The 20,837-nt window shown below is 38.0% G+C and overlaps 2 protein-coding genes across 4 annotated transcripts in view; one reads left to right on the top strand and one right to left on the bottom strand.

Annotated features, from left to right (window-relative positions):
• Nucleotides 1-4,366, bottom strand: part of LOC106139600 (uncharacterized) — a 40,035-nt gene extending 35,669 nt beyond the window's left edge. For all 3 annotated transcript variants that reach the window (XM_060952310.1, XM_060952311.1, XM_060952309.1), the window contains exons 1-4: nt 4,278-4,366; nt 2,930-3,040; nt 2,271-2,438; nt 818-890 (exon numbers count right to left, since the gene is read on the bottom strand). In XM_060952310.1, the coding sequence (XP_060808293.1) occupies nt 818-890; nt 2,271-2,438; nt 2,930-3,039 (351 nt within the window). In that variant the 5' untranslated portion in view covers nt 3,040; nt 4,278-4,366. The remainder of the gene's footprint in view (nt 1-817; nt 891-2,270; nt 2,439-2,929; nt 3,041-4,277) is intronic.
• Nucleotides 4,367-5,769: 1,403 nt separating this feature from the next.
• Nucleotides 5,770-20,789, top strand: LOC106139601 (uncharacterized). The gene is made up of 11 exons (XM_060952292.1): nt 5,770-6,171; nt 7,129-7,257; nt 7,977-8,126; nt 8,889-9,078; nt 9,698-9,898; nt 11,220-11,524; nt 13,308-13,455; nt 15,848-15,922; nt 16,637-16,745; nt 17,618-17,689; nt 18,129-20,789. Exons 1-11 carry the CDS (start codon nt 5,999-6,001, stop codon nt 18,344-18,346), a joined length of 1,770 nt encoding a protein of 589 aa, XP_060808275.1. The 5' UTR covers nt 5,770-5,998; the 3' UTR covers nt 18,347-20,789.
• The last annotated feature ends 48 nt before the right edge of the window (nt 20,790-20,837 follow it).

The raw sequence follows: 20,837 nt of genomic DNA, 5'->3' as shown, positions 1-20,837 counted from the left end.
ATACTTCCTTCGCTTAATCCACATTCATAACTCTCTTCATGCAAGCTCGGCGGTATCGGGTACTTTTGAAGCTTAATACTCTACTGAATGAAGCGTTACTAAAGTTTAATACTCCGGTGTGACGTCACAATTAAGTAGCGTTTCACAAAAGGCGTTTTGGACTCTCCCAAACGATGTGTTATGTACTTTCTTAAGAGACTCTGCAGCGTGCCGCCGACTTCGTCCAACTTCGTCACGATCACGATCGGCTGGGTTCCCCGCTCCGGAATGGCTCCCAAAATTTGGGGAGCCGTAACACTATTACACTTAAACGGCCTCTGTGGCTCAGCGGTAGTACGCTTGTCTGTGACACCGGAGGTCCCGGGTTCGAATCCCGGTCAGGGCATGATGAGAAAAGAACTTTTTCTGATTGTCCTGGGTCTTGGATGTTTATCTATATAAGTATTTATTATAAAATATAGTATCGTTGAGTTAGTATCTCGTAACACAAGTGTCGAACTTACTTCGAGGCTAACTCAATCAGTGTAATTTGTCCCGTATATTATTATTATTAATACTATCGATACGGTGAAAACTATCAATGGTATTGATAGAATTGATCGGAGTTTATATCGATAGTATTGTAGTTTACGATACGTAACATATAATCACGTCTATATCAACCGCGGGGTAGACAGAGCCAACAGTCATCAAAATACTGAATACTGAATAGCTGAACGTGGCCATTCAGTCTTTTCAAGATTGTTGGATCTGTTTACCCCGCAAGGGATATAGACGTGACCATATGTATGTATGTATGTAGCAGTGATAATTGTACCTTGTGAGCTATATTAATGTTGAGTCGTAGCGGTTCGGTCCTGTTCAATTTAGTCATTGCTAACTTTGCTTCTCTGAAACAATAAAAAAAAATCAATACACCTTATTATGTAACTATTGTTTCTTCTATATATCACATATTATTTGAATTGGTAATTAAATAACTTATAATACTATGAAAAGATGGTGAAGCTCAGAATAGAAGGGAAGAAGTTGTAGGAGGCAGAAACAAAATGGTAGAAAAGGGCTAAAGAAAAGAGAAGAGAAAAAAGCAGAGAAGACGAGAAGATAGAGAAGAAGTGAAGAGAGAAGAATAGAAGAGAGAAGAGAAGATAAAGAGAGAAGAAGACAAGAGAAGCGAGAGAAGAAGACAAGAGAAGCGAGAGAAGAAGAGAAGATAGAGAGAAGAACAGAAGAGAAGGGAGGAAAAAGAGCACCTAGTCCCAGAGACCGAGATAGCGGGAGAGATCAACTCACCCAGGAGTCTCAAACTTGACCAGGGCGTACTTCTTAGTCGGGTCTTTACTAACATGCACCTCTGTCAGGGTGCCATATTTGCTGAACGCAACCCTGGGATGAGGGATGTAAGATATGGAAAGAAAAAGAGATGGACAAAGAGAGAGAGAGATGGCGAGAGAGAGATAGCAAGAGATAGCAATGGCAAGAGAGAAAGAGAGAGAGAGTGATAGCGAGAGAGATCAACTCACCCAGGAGTCTCAAAGTTGACCAGAGCGTACTTCTTAGTCGGGTCTTTAGTAAACTAACATGCACCTCTGTCAGGGTGTCATACATGCTGAAAGCAGCCCTGGGATGAGGGATGTAAGATATGGGAAGAAGAGGTGATGGACAAAGAGAGAGAGAGTGAGAGATGACAAGAGAATGTGAGAAATGGCAAGAGAAAAAGTGAGAGAGTGTGTGAGAGAGAGAGTGATAGCGAGAGAGATCAACTTACCCAGGAGTCTCAAACCTGACCAGGGCGTACTTCTTAGTCGGGTCTTTACTAACATGCACCTCTGTCAGGGTGTCATACTTGCTGAACGCAGCCCTGGGATGAGGGATGTAAGATATGGGAAGAAAAAGAGATGGACAAAGAGAGAGAGAGATGGCGAGAGAGAGATGGCGAGAGAGAGATAGCAAGAGATAGAGAGAGAGAGAGATGACGAGAGAATGTGAGAAATGGCAAGAGAGATAGTGAAAAAGAGAGAGAGAGAGAGAGAAAGATCAACTTACCCAGGAGTCTCAAACTTGACCAGGGCGTACTTCTTAGTCGGGTCTTTACTAACATGCACCTCTGTCAGGGTGCCATACTTGCTGAATGCAGCCCTGGGATGAGGGATGTAAGATAGGGGAAGAAAAAGAGATGGACAAAGAGAGAGAGAGAGATAAAGTGAGTGAGAGAGAGAGATAAAGTGAGTGAGAGAGAGAGATAAAGTGAGTGAGAGAGATCAACTTACCCAGGAGTCTCAAACCTGACCAGGGCGTACTTCTTAGTCGGGTCTTTACTAACATGCACCTCTGTCAGGGTGCCATACTTGCTGAACGCGGCCCGGAGCCCCTCCTCGTTCAAGACAGGCGGCACGTTCGTGATGTAGAGACGGCAGTGGTCCAGTTGTACGCCACCACTGCAACAAATGGTTTATGAAACAACCTGACGTATAATCACTAGATTATATATTTAGAAGCTGAAGAGTTTGTTTGAACGCGCTAATCTCAGGAGCTAATGGTTCGAATTGAATTTTTTTTTTGTGTTGGATAGACCATTTATCGAGGAGGCTTCAGGCTATAATTAAGACCAACGCTTTACCCTCTAATAAGTTCACTTTTCCACACTTTCAATGTGGTCATATAGGTTTCTCCTCCAACTAGGTTGACTCAATCCTGGTAAACTGCAGGGTTTACAATACCCCAGGCCAGGAAACCGTTTTAGTTTACTAGTTGGAAGGTGTGTGTTTATAACTCTTTCACGAATGAACTACTAGACTGATTCTCATAACACATAACAAAAATATAACACAAGAAATTGAAATACAAAAAAAATAAAAATAAATTTTGGAGATTTGAAGCGAAAGAAGTCGCAAGCAAAAGACTGTTGAGTACGTAGGTATATTCTCACCTAGTTTCCTCATCAGGGTACTGGGCATCATAAGTGGAATTGTTGAACTCTTCCCTCATAGAATCCCACTCGTTTGAGTTGTTTTGAAAACGGCTGCGCGCAGCCATCATGCTGGAAAGAATGGAGTTTATACAGTGCTGCTGGGGTGTATAAATACATTTTAAATACATTTCTAAAATTTGTAAATTAATTTTAATGAATTAGATATGTTTTTATGAACTGCCTTTTACACAGACTACGCTTCTGTAGGTGATTCCAGAAAAAAAAAATATTTATTACTTTCTTGGGTCTTTTCAATATCTGTGTTTTCAATTTTATAAAAATCAATACAGTCAATTGGGATCAGTTCTTTTAATTTTTTTTTTATAGTAGATTTGAGTGCGCTTGATGATGAGGCCTAAAGTGTGCAGGCAAGCTCAAATAGTGTACTCTTGCCTTGAAAATCCCCAAGTTATATGTGTCAGTGAAGAGAGATGCAGAGAGAAAAATCTAAAACTAATCCGACGTCCAAAGGGTGGGGATATCAACCACGTACAAGTTCATGGGTGGAATCCCTGCCCACACCATGTCGTCCGATGTATAAATGGTGCAGTAGTAATTGAATTTGTAATTAGATTTTAAAAAATAAAATGTTAAAATTTTTTAATGTTTGTAATTTTTGAATTCACTTTATTTATTTTTTATAGTAACATTTGTAAAGTACAAAGAGCATTATATCTAACAGTCTACCGTTGAGTTAGGCAGAGAACAAAGGAGTCTCAATAAATCAAGCCGTTATAGAACTTAATCAATACAAATAGATTCAATCAAATATTGCAGCATTTAGTTACCTTAATAATTCTTGCATTCTTGTAGTAAAGTGTAATAATAATTTAAAACAAAGACACTAACTTAAATTTATAACATGACTCAGGATACGCCCGGTACCTAATTGAAGATGCGCAGCTTATAATCAGATTCGGGATGCTGCGCATCCTTTAAAAATCAATAACTAGACGACCTAGGGCGGGCCTAGGTCACCCAGTATCCAGCCGGCTAACGCTAGGTTATGGTAGGGAAAACCTTGTCAGTGTGACATGAAAATTATTTTATGATTTCTTGAGTGAATTATATAAATAAACGATACCTACTTAGCATCTTAATATCACTTTCAGAAATAATAAATAGGTATTGAATAGGTTTATACCTAGGTAGTCTAAATGGGCGTCAAAATTTGAAAAAGTCGTTGCTCTGCCTCCACGTGATTAAAAAATTGCTAAAAGAAATCACACAATACGCTTCGGCATAGTCTAATTATGAGATATAAGATGCAGTTTTCTGTATGATTAAATACAAAAAGATAGCTTACCAAAATAAATAAAATATTTGATGTCAAAAAACAGATGCCGGGAGAAACAAAGAAAAATTACAGACACAAACAAACAGACTTGACAAATGACAACCAGATTGAGAAATCCTAGGGATGTTATGTGACAAAAATACTCGATACTAACATATCGTCTAAAAATATTTTATTTTTTTACAAAATCATTCTCTGGTCAATTTTTATATCGCAATAGAAAAAACTGATTTTGTGGGTATATAAATTCAAATATACATAAATTAAAAAACTATCTTAATTTAACCCACGTCGAACAGTGGAATCTTATGTAGGTATGTGCTACCAAAATATTTCACTCAGCTTATTAAATTTTTATTTCAGAAACAAAACAATATTGTGTGGAAAATATACAAATTACCAGCTGGCAATTGCATTTAAAAATCACAAAAATGAAAGTTTGTTTGTTTTGTTTGTATTTTTATGTGCAATAAAGATATTGCACATAAAAATAAATAAAACAAATTGCAAAACAGTTATTGGATTTAGAAGAATATGTACAATGGCGGACTTATCCCCAATGGGATTTCTTCCAGTCAACCAAAATATAAAGGAAAATCCATAATTAAAAGGCAGCGCACATAAAAAGCATTGAGATGCAGTAAAATAAACAATAAATTTCAATAAAAATATTATTCAAATCAATTCAAATTCAAGCTGTGTTGTATCATCAACAAATAATGCATAATTTTTAGGGAGAATGTTTTCCTTCTCGCACTTTTTGCAATATTCTTTGTTCGAAGTTCTTATCTAAAATAATCTATTGACTTTTTTCTATTATTCTATTATCTCCATAAAATTGAATATTAAGTCTTAAGTTTACTTAAGTACTAAAAATCTTAAGGTTTACTTGGTTTTTCTGTGCTAGATTAATAATGAGTAATGAGGAGATCCATGGACGAACGAAAGTCATCGACATAGCATTTCGGGCAAACAAACTGAAATGTTCTGTCCACATTATTCAAAGAGAGAGGCCAAAAATTATCATATATTTTTGTTACATTTACAGTATGTGTACATAAAGTTGTCGCTAGCGCATTGCCAATTTTATTAGCCGTTCCTTTGATTGTCTTTTACAATCTACATGAACAGGAGTAGCTGGCACACATTATGTTTTTTTCGCTACAAGGCTCACATGGAAATATGTACCAGATGAAAGTGTGCCTATTCTTTAAATTTTAATAAAAAGTACCTACATGAAGTGTTGAGAACGGCATAATCCTATCACTATCACAGTATGAACACCCTACAATATGTACTTAGAAAGTGATTGAAGGGCAACTAGTAAATTTCACTCATATTTTTTTCCTCAACATAAAGCTTTTTGTGTTGTCTCCAGTAGGTATAGATAAAATCGTCTTGGTAATATCGAATGAATTTTACAAAACATTTTACGTGAATCGACGATTTCACCACCTTTAGTCGATATGTCAGTGCCGCCCTAGCGCTCCTAGCTAGCCCGGACGGACCCCGGCCAGCTGACAGCTGAACCGAATGATTAGTGATTGCTGCGATTACTGTTATCGAGTAAATAAATAATAGCCGTAAAATATGTATCTTCGTTGCTTAAAATATTATTGTAATTTATAAATAAAAAAAGTGTACTGTGTTGTGTACGAATAATTCTGTGAAGTGGTGCAACAAATTGTATAATAATTATTTGAGGAAATTTTTATTAGCTAAAAGTAATCATGAATGCTGATAAGGATATTTCCTTTCTACATTCTTTACCAGACGAAATAATAGATATTATTCTAAAATATATGAATTTCAAAGACTTAACGCATTTTAGTATGACCTGTAAAAGATTTTATGAATATGTGTCTACAAATATGGTGCTTTGGAAAAATGTTTACAAAACGCTGTAAGTAACTACAACTCTATATTAAGAACTATTAAAAATGGGTATAATTCTTTAGATTTAGTACTTATTACAATACACATCTAGGCAATAACAAATTATAAATGTGTACAGGTCCATTTAATCAATGTTGAATCATTATTGTCATTTGAGTCTTGGGTAAATCAAATTGGCCTCAAGTTTCATAATAATGTGTCATAAAAAACAAACGTTTTCGCACAATTAGTTCAATATTTTGCATACAATAACTCCTTACTTACCGTGATTGTTTTTTAATTGTCTGAGAAGTATATAGTCTATTTTAAGTTTATCCAAAGGTCAAATCAAGAGTACTTTAAACTGACAATACATATTTTACCAGAAATAATTGTATTGGTGCGTAAATTAGTAATTTGGTAAATTAAGTAATTTGGCCGGAAGGCAGATTGTAATAAGGAGACATTCGCTAAGAATAGGGAAGAATAGACAGGATAGGCTTACAAACTTGGGATTCTTCTTGTAGGCGATGGGCTAGCAACCTGTCACTATATGAATCTCAATTCTATCATTAAGCCAAACAGCTGAACAAGCGATATAGACATGATTATAATGTGTATGTATGTAGTTTATACATACATACATACATATTGTCACGTCTATATCGCTTGCGGGGTAGACAGAGCCAACAGTCTTGAAAAGACTGAATGGCCACGTTCAGCTATAAAAGTAGTTATAGTTAGTTGTTGTTGCTAGTTTATAGTTTAGTTTATTAACTGCCTTCCAATAAAAAGGTAGTTCTCAGTTTGACTTGGATATTGTGTACATATGTATGTTTGTCCGCGATTATCTCGCGTTTCTTTGAACCGATTTTCAGGAAAGTGTTTGTGTGGTATTTAAAATTTTACCCACTTCAAGAAAAGGAGGATATCGATTTGAGGCGGTATGTCTTTTTTTTTACGAAAGTCATTTATCTTATTACAGATTGCCAGAAATGTTTGAGACCAGACTGAAATATGGTAACGGTGAGTGGCACAGGGAAGTAAGAGAATATTTAGAGCTGCAGAAGTTGATTTTCACACAACTGGAGGAAGCGGCGTCCCGTTATTACTTGTGAGTTGATTCTGTACACCTGGGTTATTTGCCATAAGGCTATTTCAGGACACAAAAATGTGGAGATTTAATCACCTGGGAGGTGACCAAAGTGGAAATAACCTTTTCACTATTTGTTTAGTACGCTGTCCAGTCAAATGAGGTGGTCCAGTACATACATATCTACATATAATCACGTCTATATCTCTTGCGGAGTAGACAGGTGGCTTAATGCTAGAATTGAGATTCATATGTATAATGACAAGTTACTTTCTCTTAGTCGCCTTTTACAACATCTATGGGAAAGAGATGGAGTGGTCCTTTCTTTATCTAGGTCTGACCCTTAAGGCTAATAAAACCTTCAAATGTTATGCCAGTCTTTCAAGACTATTACCTCCGTCCACTTCGCAAGGCTTGATTATATTAATTTACTAGCTGTCCCGGCAAACATTGTTATGCCATATAAATAATTTTTAAGTAATTTCTAGTTGAAAAAAAATATTAAGGGTAGTCAGATATCACTTATCACTAAGGGGTATGAAAAATAGATGTTGGCCGATTGTCAGACCTACTCAATATGCTCACAAAATTTCATGAGAATCGGTCAAGCCGTTTCGGAGGAGTACGGGAATTATATTGTGACCCGAGAAATTTATACATATATAAGATGTGATACGCTGCTGATGTATCCAACTAACAACTTTACAACATCTATCTATGTATGTATGTATAATTTTCAGAAAAACGAACATAACACACTTCGTTGACGTGTGTGAGCTACTGAACCACACGGCCATAGCCGAGGGCGGCATTTACTACAATACCGTCTGCATACTGCAAGGTGTCATCAACGAGACGCGACGGATGTTGAATAGCAACACTAGTGAGCCGTGAGTGTTGCCACATAAAAAAAAAGTATTATTTATTGCGGTAATCTTGGTTTCAATAATTATGCAAGGTCTAGACCTAGTCAAGGGCATACATACATACATATATATGTATGTACATAAAATCACGCCTCTTTCCCGGAGGGGTAGGCAGAGTCCACCTCTTTCCACTTGCCACGATCTCTGCATACTTCCTTCGCTTCATCCACATTCATAACTTCTTTTTGCGCCGAATAGACCATTTATCGAGGAAGGCTTTAGGCTATATAAAATCACGCTGCAACTATAAGGAGCGAAGAAATAACGGAAAATGTGAAAATAACGTGAAAAATTCATCCTTGAGGGCTTCAATGATGCCCAAAATAACTATTCCACGCGGACGAAGTTGCGGGCACAGCTGTATGTATGCATAAAACATAAAACAATGAATCAAATCAAATCAAATACAAATCAAACATCTTTATTGTGAAACACAGATAAAAAAAAAATAGGTCGTCAATAAAATTATAGGTATCACTGGTTAAAGAATTAATGATTAAAGATCAATTAATTAGTAATACAAATCAAAATAAGCACATGCAAAAATAAAAAGAAACAAAATTAAAAAATAATAATAATAACAGTATTTAGGTCAAAGAGTTGTCAAAATAATTTGGTGTCATTTAAATAATTATCAATACTATAATAAACTAATAACATTTGTTTGTCAATAATAGTTTAAGTTCTTTTTTTAAATGAACAATGGATTAATGTATTTGTTCACAGCCCGTTCACACTGACCCATATGCACTACGCTAAAATAGCACTCCGCTATTACTTCCACGCGTTCCTTGCTCTGAAATGGAGTATATTTTGCAACCAGCCCGAGAAGCCGTCGCCTTTGCAAGTGATCACATTTTTTGTGCAATGGATTTACCATACCGACTTGGAGGCGGATGACGCGTCTTATTTTAAGGTGAGAATAATGTATATACATAAAACCTCTTTCCACTTGCCACGATCTCTGCATATGAAATATATTGTGCGTGCAAATTCGTGTGCCGTGTGTTTACCGGCACCGGAATAAAAAAGAATAGGACTAACACTCCTCATCTCTTTTCCATGGATGTCGTAAAAGGTGATTAAGGGATAGGCTTATTAATTTGCGATTCGTTTTTAAGGCGATGTGCTAGCAACCTGTCACTATTTGAATCTCAATTCTAGCATTAAGCCAAACAGCTGAACGTGGCCCATCAGTCTTTCTAAGACTGTTGGCTCTGTCTACCCCGCAAGGGATATAGACTATAGCTATATCGCTTAGTATATAGTATCGTTGAGTTGGTATCTCGTAACACAAGTCTCGAACTTACTTTGAGGCAACTCAATCTGTGTAATTTGTCCCGTATAAACGAGTATATTTTTTTTATTCTAAAAATTTAAAGTTTCATATTTCTTACTGTTTTCTTTTTGCATTAATTTAATCAATACTAGTAAAATCTAGTTTTTTCTAGCCTTTCCCTTCATCCAACATATACAAAAAAAAATTACTTTCTGAAAGGAAATAAAACAATATTATATACAATATTTTTTTATAGATATCGGCGCTAGCTAACAGAGTGGACGAGTTTCTCAAAGAAAAGACCAAGGGTCAAAGCGTTCTGGACCCAGCGGCGAGGCTGGAGTGCCGCATATCGGACGCTGAGGTGCTGAAGGCCATCAGCCACGTGCTGTACAAGACCAGGAGCGTGGTCTCCGAGACAGAGACAGCTAACTTTGATACCCTGGATGTTCTCAAGGTAAGTCTTTAGTGGGAACTGCCTTGAAAGAAGAGGAGATAATGAAGTCATTAGAACTGAGTTAGAGGGTAATATAGAAGGAGGAAAGAGGTGTTGAAGGTCATCAGCCATGTGCTGTACAAGACAAGGAGCGTGGTCTCCGAGACCGAGACAGCTAACTTTGATACCCTGGATGTTCTCAAGGTAAGTCTTCAGTGGGTACTGCCTTGAAAGAAAAGGAGATAATGAAGTCATTAGAACTGAGTTAGAGGGGGAGCGTGGTCTCCGAGACAGAGACAGCTAACTTTGATACCCTGGATGTTCTCAAGGTGAGTCTTCAGTGGGAACTGCCTTGAAAGAAGAGGAGATAATGAAGTCATTAGAACTGAGTTAGAAGGTTATATAGAAGGAGGAAAGAGGTGCTAAAGGCCATCAGTCACGTGATGTAAAAGACCAGGAGCGTGGTCTCCGAGACTGAGACAGCTAATTTTGATACCCTGGATGTTCTCAAGGTGAGTCTTCAGTGGGTACTGGACTAGCCTTAGACCATGAAAGAAGAGTAGATAATTAAGTCATTAGAACTGAGTTAGAGGGGGAGCGTGGTCTCCGAGACAGAGACAGCTAACATTGATACCCTGGATGTTCTCAAGGTAAGTCTTCAGTGGGTACTGGGCTAGCCTTAAACCATGAAAGAAGAGTAGATAATTAAGTCATTAGAACTGAGTTAGAGGGGGAACGTGGTTTCCGAGACAGAGACAGCTAATTTTGATACCCTGGATGTTCTCAAGGTCAGTCTTCAGTGGGTACTGGGCTAGGCTAAGACCATGAAAGAAGAGTAGATAATTAAGTCATTAGAACTGAGTTAGAGGGTAATATAGAAGGAGGAAAGAGGTGCTGAAGGCCATCAGCCACGTGATGATCAAGACCAGGAGCGTTTCCTTTAAGGATTAAAGGATTTCCTTTAGTCGCCTTTTATGATCATCAATGGGAAAGAGATGAAGTGGTCTATTCTTTTTCTATTAGTGCTTGTGAGAACCACACGGAATTGATTTAAATTTCAATTTGTGCCATGTAGTTCCCGACACCAATAGAAAAAAGAATAGGAACACTCCATCTCCTTCCATGATGTCGTAAGAGACAACTAAGGGAAAAGGCTTATAAACTTGGGATTCTTCTTTTAGGCGACGGGCTAGCAGCCTGTCACTTTATGTGAATCTCAATTGTATCATCTAGCCAAACAGCTGAACGTGGCCTATCAGTATTTTCAAGACTGTTGCCTCTGTCTCCTCAAGGGATATAGACGTGATTATTTATATGTATGTATGTTCATTTTCAATTTCAGGTCTTCAAAAACAAATGCGGCCACAGGATCGTCACTTTGTCGGTGTACCAAGCGATCGCAGCTAAGTTCGGCATATACAGTGAACTGCAAGTGTTCCCCAACCACTTGTACCTGGAGTGGAAGTCGAACTGGACCGATCCCAACGAAGTCGGCTACATCATAGACGTGTACAGCGGCAACATGAGGCAGAAGAGGGGGTGCCCTTTCTCCAGGGGGTCGATAAACAATTACAGATACGACCATTTGAATCTGATCGAGTTTTTGTATAAGGAACACCGGAGGACCATGGGGTATATAAGGGACATGTGAGTGTTTTTTATATAATTCTTGATTTGATTTGTTGATGTTTTGTTATGTAGCACTTGGGCGACCGAGCGGTGCCTGTTTTTGGAATATCATAGGTAGTTTTTATAGTATACTTTGTATCCGATATTCACGCGACGTCGGCTACATTATAGACGTGTACAGCGGCAACATGAGGCAGAAGAGGGGGTGCCCTTTCTCCAGGGGGTCGATAAACAATTACAGATACGACCATTTGAATCTGATCGAGTTCTTGTATAAGGAACACCGGAGGACCATGGGGTATATAAGGGACGTGTGAGTGTTTTTTATATGATTCTTGATTTGATTTGTTGATGTTTTGTTATGTAGCACTTGGGTGACCGAGCGGAGCGTGTTTTTGGAATATTATAGGTTGTTTTTATAGTATACTTTGTATCCGATATTCACGCGGCGTCGGCTACATCATAGACGTGTACAGCGGCAACATGAGGCAGAAGAGGGGGTGCCCTTTCTCCAGGGGGTCGATAAACAATTACAGATACGACCATTTGAATCTGATCGAGTTTTTGTATAAGGAACACCGGAGGACCATGGGGTATATAAGGGACGTGTGAGTAGTTTTTTATATAATTCTTGATTTGATTTGTTGATGTTTTGTTATGTAGCACTTGGGTGACCGAGCGGAGCGTATGTTTTTGGAATATTATAGGTAGTTTGTATAGTATACTTTGTATCCGATATTCACGCGACGTTGGCTACATTATAGACGTGTACAGCGGTAACATGAGCCAGAAGAGGGGGTGCCCTTTCTCCAGGGGGTGGATAAACAATTACAGATACGACCATTTGAATCTGATCGAGTTTTTGTATAAGGAACACCGGAGGACCATGGGGTATATTAGGGACGTGTGAGTGATTTTTATATAATTCTTGATTTGATTTGTTGATGTTTTGTTATGTAGCACTTGGGTGACCGAGCGGAGCGTGTATTTTTGAAATATTATAGGTAGTTTGTATAGTATACTTTGTATCCGATATTCACGCGACGTTGGCTACATTATAGACATGTACAGCGGCAACTCACACAATGATTCTTGATTTGATTTGTTGATGTTTTGTTATGTAGCACTTGGGTGACCGAGGGGAGCGTGTTGTTTTTTTGTTAACTGCTTCAAATGACTTAAGTGTTTTATATAATCTTTGTTTAATTTATTGATGTTTATTTATATAGCACTTGGGTAACCGAGCGGAGCGTGTTTTTTGTTAACTATTACTTAGTTACTTTAAATTTTTTGTTAATTTATTTTAACTTTATTGCATAAAATACAAATGTATGGCGCAATTGGCGGACTTTATGCTAGAAGCATTATCTCCCAGTCAGTTGTTTGTACAGTGTGTACATAATATCTTATTTTATCTTTATTTATTTGACGAAATATTCGTATTGAAATAGTTAGTTTTACATTAATTCATGTTTATTTAATGCTGACAATGTACATTCGTCCACGATTGAGATTTAAGAGATCTATATTTGTAATTTGACGCCCTGTGAAAATTTGTTCTACACATGCGTTTTGAAAGCGGTAAAAGTCGATACATATAATTAGATTTAAGCGATGTGACGTCAATAAATTGATTGATGAATTGGATACAAGGTATTTCAAAATTCAATTTTGAATTTTGAAATACCTTGTATCCAATTTTGAAAATAAATCTATTCTATTCTATCCTATATTACATATGTATATAAATAAATAAGTTGCGACGATTATCGAAATGTGTGATTTTTTGTTTTTCACACAGTTACACACAGAATGCTCAGCTTCTAACCGAGTTTCTCGGTATGAGGGGTGACTTCAGCAGCACATACACCAACATCGAGTACTCCAGCCACCAGCTGATACTGGACCATTACGAGCTGGCCGTGGGCACGCCGCTACAGGCCAAACACGTGAGCGACTTGAATGTTAAGCTTTATCTTTCATTATTTATTTATCACTACATAGTATAAAACAAAGTCGCTATTTTAGTCTGTTTGTCTGTATGCTTAAATCTTTAAAATTACGCAACGGATTTTGATGCGGTTTTTTGTAACAGGTAGAGTGATTCAAGAGGAAGGTTTTTATGTATAATAACATTTATAATTTTGCACCCGTGCGAAGCCGGGGCGGGTCGCTAGTTTATTTTATTTTATTCAGTAATATCAATTTAATATTTTCTTCCTTTTCATTTTATTCAGTAACAACAAACATACATACATAAATATGGTCACGTCTATATCCCTTGCGGGGTAGACAGAGCCAATATTCTTGAAAAGACCGAAAGGCCACGTTCAGCTATTTGGCTTAATGATAGAATTGAGATTCAAATAGTGACAGGTTGCTAGCCCATCGCCTAAAAGAGAATCCCAAGTTTGTTAGCCTATCCCTTAGTCGCCTTTTACGACATCCATAGGAAAGAGATGGAGTGGTCCTATTCTTTTTTATACTGGTACCGGGAACCACACAGGGCACAATCTTTAATTTTTATTTATTTATTTTTGGGAATAATAAACATTTACATAATATAACCTTAATAATAATGTGCCGTGTGGTTGCCGGCGCCATTAGCGAAAAAGAAACAGGACCACTCCATTTCTTTCCCATGGATGTCGTAAAAGGCGACTAAGGGATCGACGGCCTCTGTGGCGCAGCGGCAGTGCGCTTGTGTGTGACACCGCATACATTTATCTTTCACTTCAAAATTATTGAACCAATATCCATGAAATGTTTGCATACTTATATAGTACTAGCTGTGCCTGCGACTACGTCCGCGTGGAATAGTTATTTTGAGCGTCATTGAAGTAAAAAATTTTCCCTGAATTTTTTCACACTCTCCATTATTTCTTCGCTCCTAATAGTTGCAGCATGATGTTATATAGCCTAAAGACTTCCTCGATAAATGGTCTATAAACACAAAAATAATTTTTCAATTCGAACCAGTAGTTCCTGAGATTAGCGCGTTCAAACAAAGAAACAAACTCTTCAGCTTTATAATATTACTAGTATAGATGCGAAAGTTTGTGAGTATGTCAGGATGTCAGTGTAAATAAAATAAATAAATATATACGGGACAAATTAAATTACACTGATGAAGTTAGCCTCGAAATAAGTTCGAGACTTGTGTTACGAGATACTAACTCAACGATGCTGTATTTTATAATAAATACTTATATAGATAAACATCCAAGACCCAGGCCAATCAGAAAAAGTTTTTTTCTCATCATGCCCTGGCCGGGATTCGAACACTGGACCCTCGATGTCACAGACAAGCGTACTACCGCTGCGCCACAGAGGCCGTCGAATCTATACTAATATTATAAAGCTGAAGAGTTTGTTTTGTTTGTTTGTTTGTTTGTTTGTTTGTTTAAACGCGCTAATCTCAGAAACTACTGAACCGATTTAAATAATTCTTTCACTGTTAGATAGTCTATTTATCGAGGAAGGCTATAGGCTACATTTTATCCCGGATTTCCTACGGGAAACGTCAACAATGCAGGTGAAAGTTGAATGAGTCGGCCATCTGCGAGCTTTCCACGCGAACGCTGCGCAAACCAACAAAGATATAGTAAAACAATGTACTAAAGATGTGAAGTACTCATTTTTTGCCACAAAAAAGTCCGCGAGAGCATATATCTATCTCTTAAGGTTTACTTACAATAACCACTTTTATGTTCATTTTTTAAGATTATTTTTTCATAATAAACATAAGTTATTTTGACACCAATTTTCTTTAATTCCGTATTAATCCTTATCCAAATAAATATGTTTATTACTTTCGGCTTTTCATGTAGACTAAAATTGCCATTTACAGTATATAAATCAGACGAATAGGTTTTGAGATATAGTCGTTATAAGCAATTTGCAGCGAAACATTTAATACGGCGAACCAGCGTTCTTTCTAATACGCGTGACCGCCTGACCGCCTGAGGAGGATGTTTGCAAAAATAAATATGATGCCCAAAATAACTATTCCACGCGGACGAAGTCGCGGGCACAGCTAGTGTATGGATATATGTTACTCTTTCACGCAAAAACTACTGAACCGATTGCGAAAGAATTTGGTATGTAGGTAGCTGAAGACCCAGTAAACACAAACAACATATAGGCTACTTTTTATCCCGGAGTTCCCGCGGGATTGATAGGGTTTCCATGCGGACGGAGTCGCGGGCGGCCTCTAGTAATTTACATACATACATAAAATCACGCCTCTTTCCCGGAGGGTAGGCAGAGACTACCTCTTTCCACTTACCACGATCTCTGCATACTTCTAGTAATTTAATTAAAATTATTTTTATGTTTCAGCTGACCGCGTCACACATGAACTTTATTCTTCAATTGTTCGTCTTCAATGTGAATCCTAAGCCGCTTTACAGAGATGTGAGTAATCCATCTTCTTCCACCCTGCTTCAGTCCCGGTCGCATCCTCACCACTCTGGAGAGGAGCCCGGGGTACGCCTTTGACCATGGATCCTGGATTGGGTGAGTCAGGTTTTCACACGAAGCGACTCCCGTCTGACCTCCGCAACCTTTGCAGGGGGGACACATCGTTTCGTTGCACATTCAGTTGAATGTGCAGATTTTGCTCACGATGTTTTCCCTCACCGTAAGGGCTTCGGTTAGTATTCAAACTAATGTAGATAAATTTAAAAATAGTCATTTTTACATGGCCGAAGTGGGATTCAAAACCTGGGCCTTTTTGTCAAAGGCATACCCCGGGCTCCTCTCCAGAGTGGTGAGAATGCAACTAGGACTAAATCCAGAAGGAACATGAAACTAACAAGTCTTGAGACGAACCTTTTTTATCTATTTTTCATTCATTCATTCATTCATATAGTCACGTCTATATCCCTTGCGGGGTAGACAGATCCAAAAGGCTTGAAGAGACTGGTAGGCTATGTTCAGCTGTTTGGCTTTATGATAGAATTGAGATTCAAATAGTGACAGTTTGCTAGCCCATCGCCTAAAACGAGAATCCCAAGTTTATAAGCCCATCCCTTAGTCGCCTTTCTTCTTATTTTTTATCTATAGACGTAATTATATGTAGGTATGTACGTATAGCCTAATAAATTTTGTTTTTTTTTGTATATATAGACAGTGTCCAAAAAGCATCCGGCCTGTGTCAAATACGCGGTCGGCATGATTTGCACAAACAAACAGACACAATGCAAATGTGTCATACTTGGTTGGAACAGCGAATATGGTAAGTTTATGCTACAATCTAAAGTTTATGCTAGAACCTAAAGTTTATGCTAGAATCTAAAGTTTATGCTAGAATCTAAAGTTTATGCTAGAATGTAAAGTTTATGCTAGAATGTAAAGTTTATGCTAGAATCTAAAGTTTATGCTAGAATCTAAAGTTTATGCTCGAATCTTAAGTTTATGCTAGAACCTAAAGTTTATGCTAGAATCTAAAGTTTATGCTAGAATCTAAAGTTTATGCTAGAATCTAAAGTTTATGCTAGAATCTGAAGTTTATGCTAGAATCTTAAGTTTATGCTAGAATCTAAAGTTTATGCTAGAATCTCAAGTTTATGCTAGAATCTGAAGTTTATGCTAGAATCTTAATTTTATGCTAGAATCTAAAGTTTATGCTAGAATATAAAGTCTATGCTAGAATCTTAAGTTTATGCTAGAATCTAAAGTTTATGCTAGAATCTAAAGTTTATGCTAGAATCTTAAGTTTATGCTAGAATCTATAGTTTATGCTAGAATCTAAAGTTTATGCTAGAATCTAAAGTTTATGCTAGAATCTAAAGTTTATGCTAGAATCATATACAATAGGACCACTACATGTCGTTCCCATGGTTGCCGTAAAAGTCGACTGAGGGATAGGCTTCTTTTAGGCGATGGGTCAGCAACCTTAGGAGGTAGAGGTAAATTTGCGCATGTAATTTGGGCTTATTATGCGCGGGCGCAGCTGCGTGAAAAAGCTAGTATCTTTATAGATATAAGTATACATACATACATATTGTCAAGTCAAGTCAAGGCTCTGTCCACAGATATAGGAAGGGATATAGACGTGACCATATATGTATGTATGAATTATATTTATTGATATAAATCCACTTGCAGACAGCGCCTCCGTTCCTCGACCGAGCTACACCGTTCTTGACAGCGACCAGTTTCAGAGATACGCGTATCAAGGTATGTAACTCATCCGTCCATCCATCCATCCATCCATATAGTCACGTCTATATCCCTTGCGGGGTAGACGGGGACAGCAGTCTTGAAAGACTGTGATGTCCTCAAAATGGCGAAAAGGGCGCACCGGAGGGGTTTTAGGGGATAGGCTGGCACATTAGATGCCAGGAGTCCCACACTCTCCCGGGTGAAGACCCGGGAGGCAGTCCGTTAAAAGGATTTCCTATTCGGAGAAAAAAAAAAGTCTTGAAAGATTTGAAAAAAAAAAGTCTCGATAGGCCACGTTCTAAAATTCAAATTTGATTTTTTCTTCTATGTTGATAAGCGATTGTTAAAAGCGGCCACTTGTTGGGGAATCTTACATTAAGCCACTTAGCCGTGTGGTTCCGTACTATTTGAGAGAAAAATCAACCGATTTTTTTTTGTTTTTTTTTTTTTACAGACATGTTGGAACATGACCCAACCACCAGCCGCCTGATTCATCTCGAGGACATAATGGCGAAAGATTTCACACACTACAACGGTTTCAGATACGTTGCCAACGTGCAAAAAATGCAAGAGTATCCGGACGACGAGGCTATAGCGATGGCATATCAGAACGGGGCTTTTGATGATGGAATGGGAAGTTATATTACGGGCAATGATGTTGGTGCGCAGTGAAGTAATGAATGTGCAATTACCGAGTTGACGGTTTTTTGATCGTAATTTCGGGGCGTAGCGAGGTATATTTGTGTGGGGAGGGGGGTGGGAATCAATATGTTATATTATGTAAAATTCTCGTGTCACAATGTTCGTTCCCGTACACCTCCGAAACTAATTTTGCGAGCATATTGAGTAGGTCTGAGATTCGGCCAACATCTATTTTTCATACCCCTCAGTGATAAGGGTTGTCCACCCTTAATTTTTTTTTTACTAGAAATATTTAAAAGAAAGAATTTTATATGGCCAAACATTTGCCGGGACAGCTAGTCAATATATATTATAAACAATATATACATATATATATTATTTTAGCGGGAGCGATGATCCGGCTCGACCGCCACCAAAGGGATGATCTTCCGCCAGAGTAGGTGTTATGCCTCGGGAACCGCGGCTCTGACGATGTCGGAGGTTGTATATCTATATGCTAAAATCCGTGAAATTTAGATTTCTCGCTGTTTTTGATTGATAGCTGCACTGTTAGTATTCGATCGCGTGATTTTGTTTTTGTGACTTGTGGCGTCGATATCGCAACTATACATATAATATATATACATTTTAATTTGTTATGATGAAGTGCAATGAATAATGATACTAGAAACTTATAAGATTTTGAAGTGGTACCGAATAAGAGTGGTACTGATACAACCACTTACCGAGTCGTTCAGCCAACAGGATTTCATTTTTTAACCGACAAAAACGGAGGAGGTCCTCAATTAGGACGTATATTTCTGTTTAAACTCTCCACTCATCCACAGAATCTGGTCTCTTTAATTATCTGTCGACGAATCGTCCAAAAATTAAACCTCCAGAAAAAAAAATGTCGTCGAATCAATTTTAAGTCAATCGACCGTCGCAGAATTTTTTCACTCCCCCTCCTAATCTTAAGTCTTTACCTAACCCTAGCTACGCCTTTGCCCACATTCGTGTTTAAAAAAACAATTTGCGAATTATATTGGCGGGAAACCAAACGTCAAGTTGTTTATTTTTTTGGCGGGAATCATGCTGTATTGGAGATTTATGTAATGTGTTACTTGGACTATTTAATACTATGTAATAGTATATATTTAATCATTAAATGTTCGTGAACAAGAATAAGTGTTAAAATAATATATTAATGTGGATTTTTAATTTTGAATGTGGATGAAGCGAAGGTAGTATGCAGAGATCGTGGCAAGAGGAAAGATGTAGTCTCCGGGAAAGAGGCGTGATTTTATGTATGTATAATATATTTAAAGTCGCCTGTTTAAAATTTGTATACAATGTAGTTAAGCTTAGGAGGCAATGGGCTAGCAACCTGTCACTATTTGAATCTCAATTCTATCATTAAGCCAAACAGCTGAACGTGGCCTATCAGTCTCTTCAAAACTGTCTACCCCGCAAGGCATATGACTTACTTGACTTAAGGTCTTATGTCCCCTAGCTGGGGCAGAGGGCATCCACAGTGCGTCGCCATCCCGCTCAGTCTTGAGCTTCGCGTTTTATTTCGCTCCAAGTCTTCCCTATATTCTTCACCTCTGCGATGATTGTCCGCCGCCAGGTTTGTTTAGGGCGGCCACGTTTACGCTTTCCTTGGGGATTCCAGTCTAGGGCTTGCCTCGGCATGTGTTCGGGGTCCCTTCGGAGCGTGTGGCCGATCCAGTTCCATTTGCGGCGTTTGATCTGCTGGTCGATCGGAGTCTCACCGCAGCGTTCCCACAGGTCTACGTTGGAGATTTTCTCAGGCCAGTAAACACCGAGAATACGGCGAAGACAGCGGTTAATGACGACTTGGAGACGGTGCGAGATGTCTTTAGTGACCTTCCACGTCTCACACCCATACAGCAAAACGGTTTTCACATTGGACCGGAATATTTTGAGCTTAACTCTCCTAGTCAGTTTCCGTGATTGCCACACAGGACGGAGCTGTGCGAAGGTTGCTCTTGCCTTGGCGAAGGGATATAGACGTGAGGATATGTAATGTATGTATATGGTTTTAGCTTTCATTTTCAAAATATAATTTTTTGGATTTTGGCAAAGTCAATTAAAGCTAGACTTACAATGTCAAAATTGATCAATTCGGTTGTTATCTCTTTTCTTACAGATCATTGTATCAAAAAACAATGTACCTATACTTTTGATTAGGTACCTATGAGTGAGTGAACGCAAGATTACATTGTATGAACAGTTTAACACGCAGGCTGCCCTTAAATATTATTTATAAAAGTCCCGATGAAGGCCTAAACTTACAGTTTACTCGGTCATTTTTTTACTTAACCGAGAAATGACTAACTGACTTGCAACCGAAGGTATTGCTGTCGCGGGCAAAAATATTTAATTATAATTAAAATATTGATGTATGTAAAATTAAGGTTACATAAATCATGATGAGAACTTGAAACTTTAGTTTTATTTGTAGTTTTTGAGGAGCTAAATTAACACAAATATGTATAGATATCAACTCTCGTAGGTA

The sequence above is a fragment of the Amyelois transitella genome, chromosome 28 (genome assembly GCF_032362555.1).
Source record: "Amyelois transitella isolate CPQ chromosome 28, ilAmyTran1.1, whole genome shotgun sequence".
In the NCBI taxonomy this organism is placed as follows: Eukaryota; Metazoa; Arthropoda; class Insecta; order Lepidoptera; family Pyralidae; genus Amyelois; species Amyelois transitella.
The sequence above is the reverse complement of the archived record's forward strand: the minus strand, read 5'-3'. Positions and strand labels throughout refer to the sequence as shown.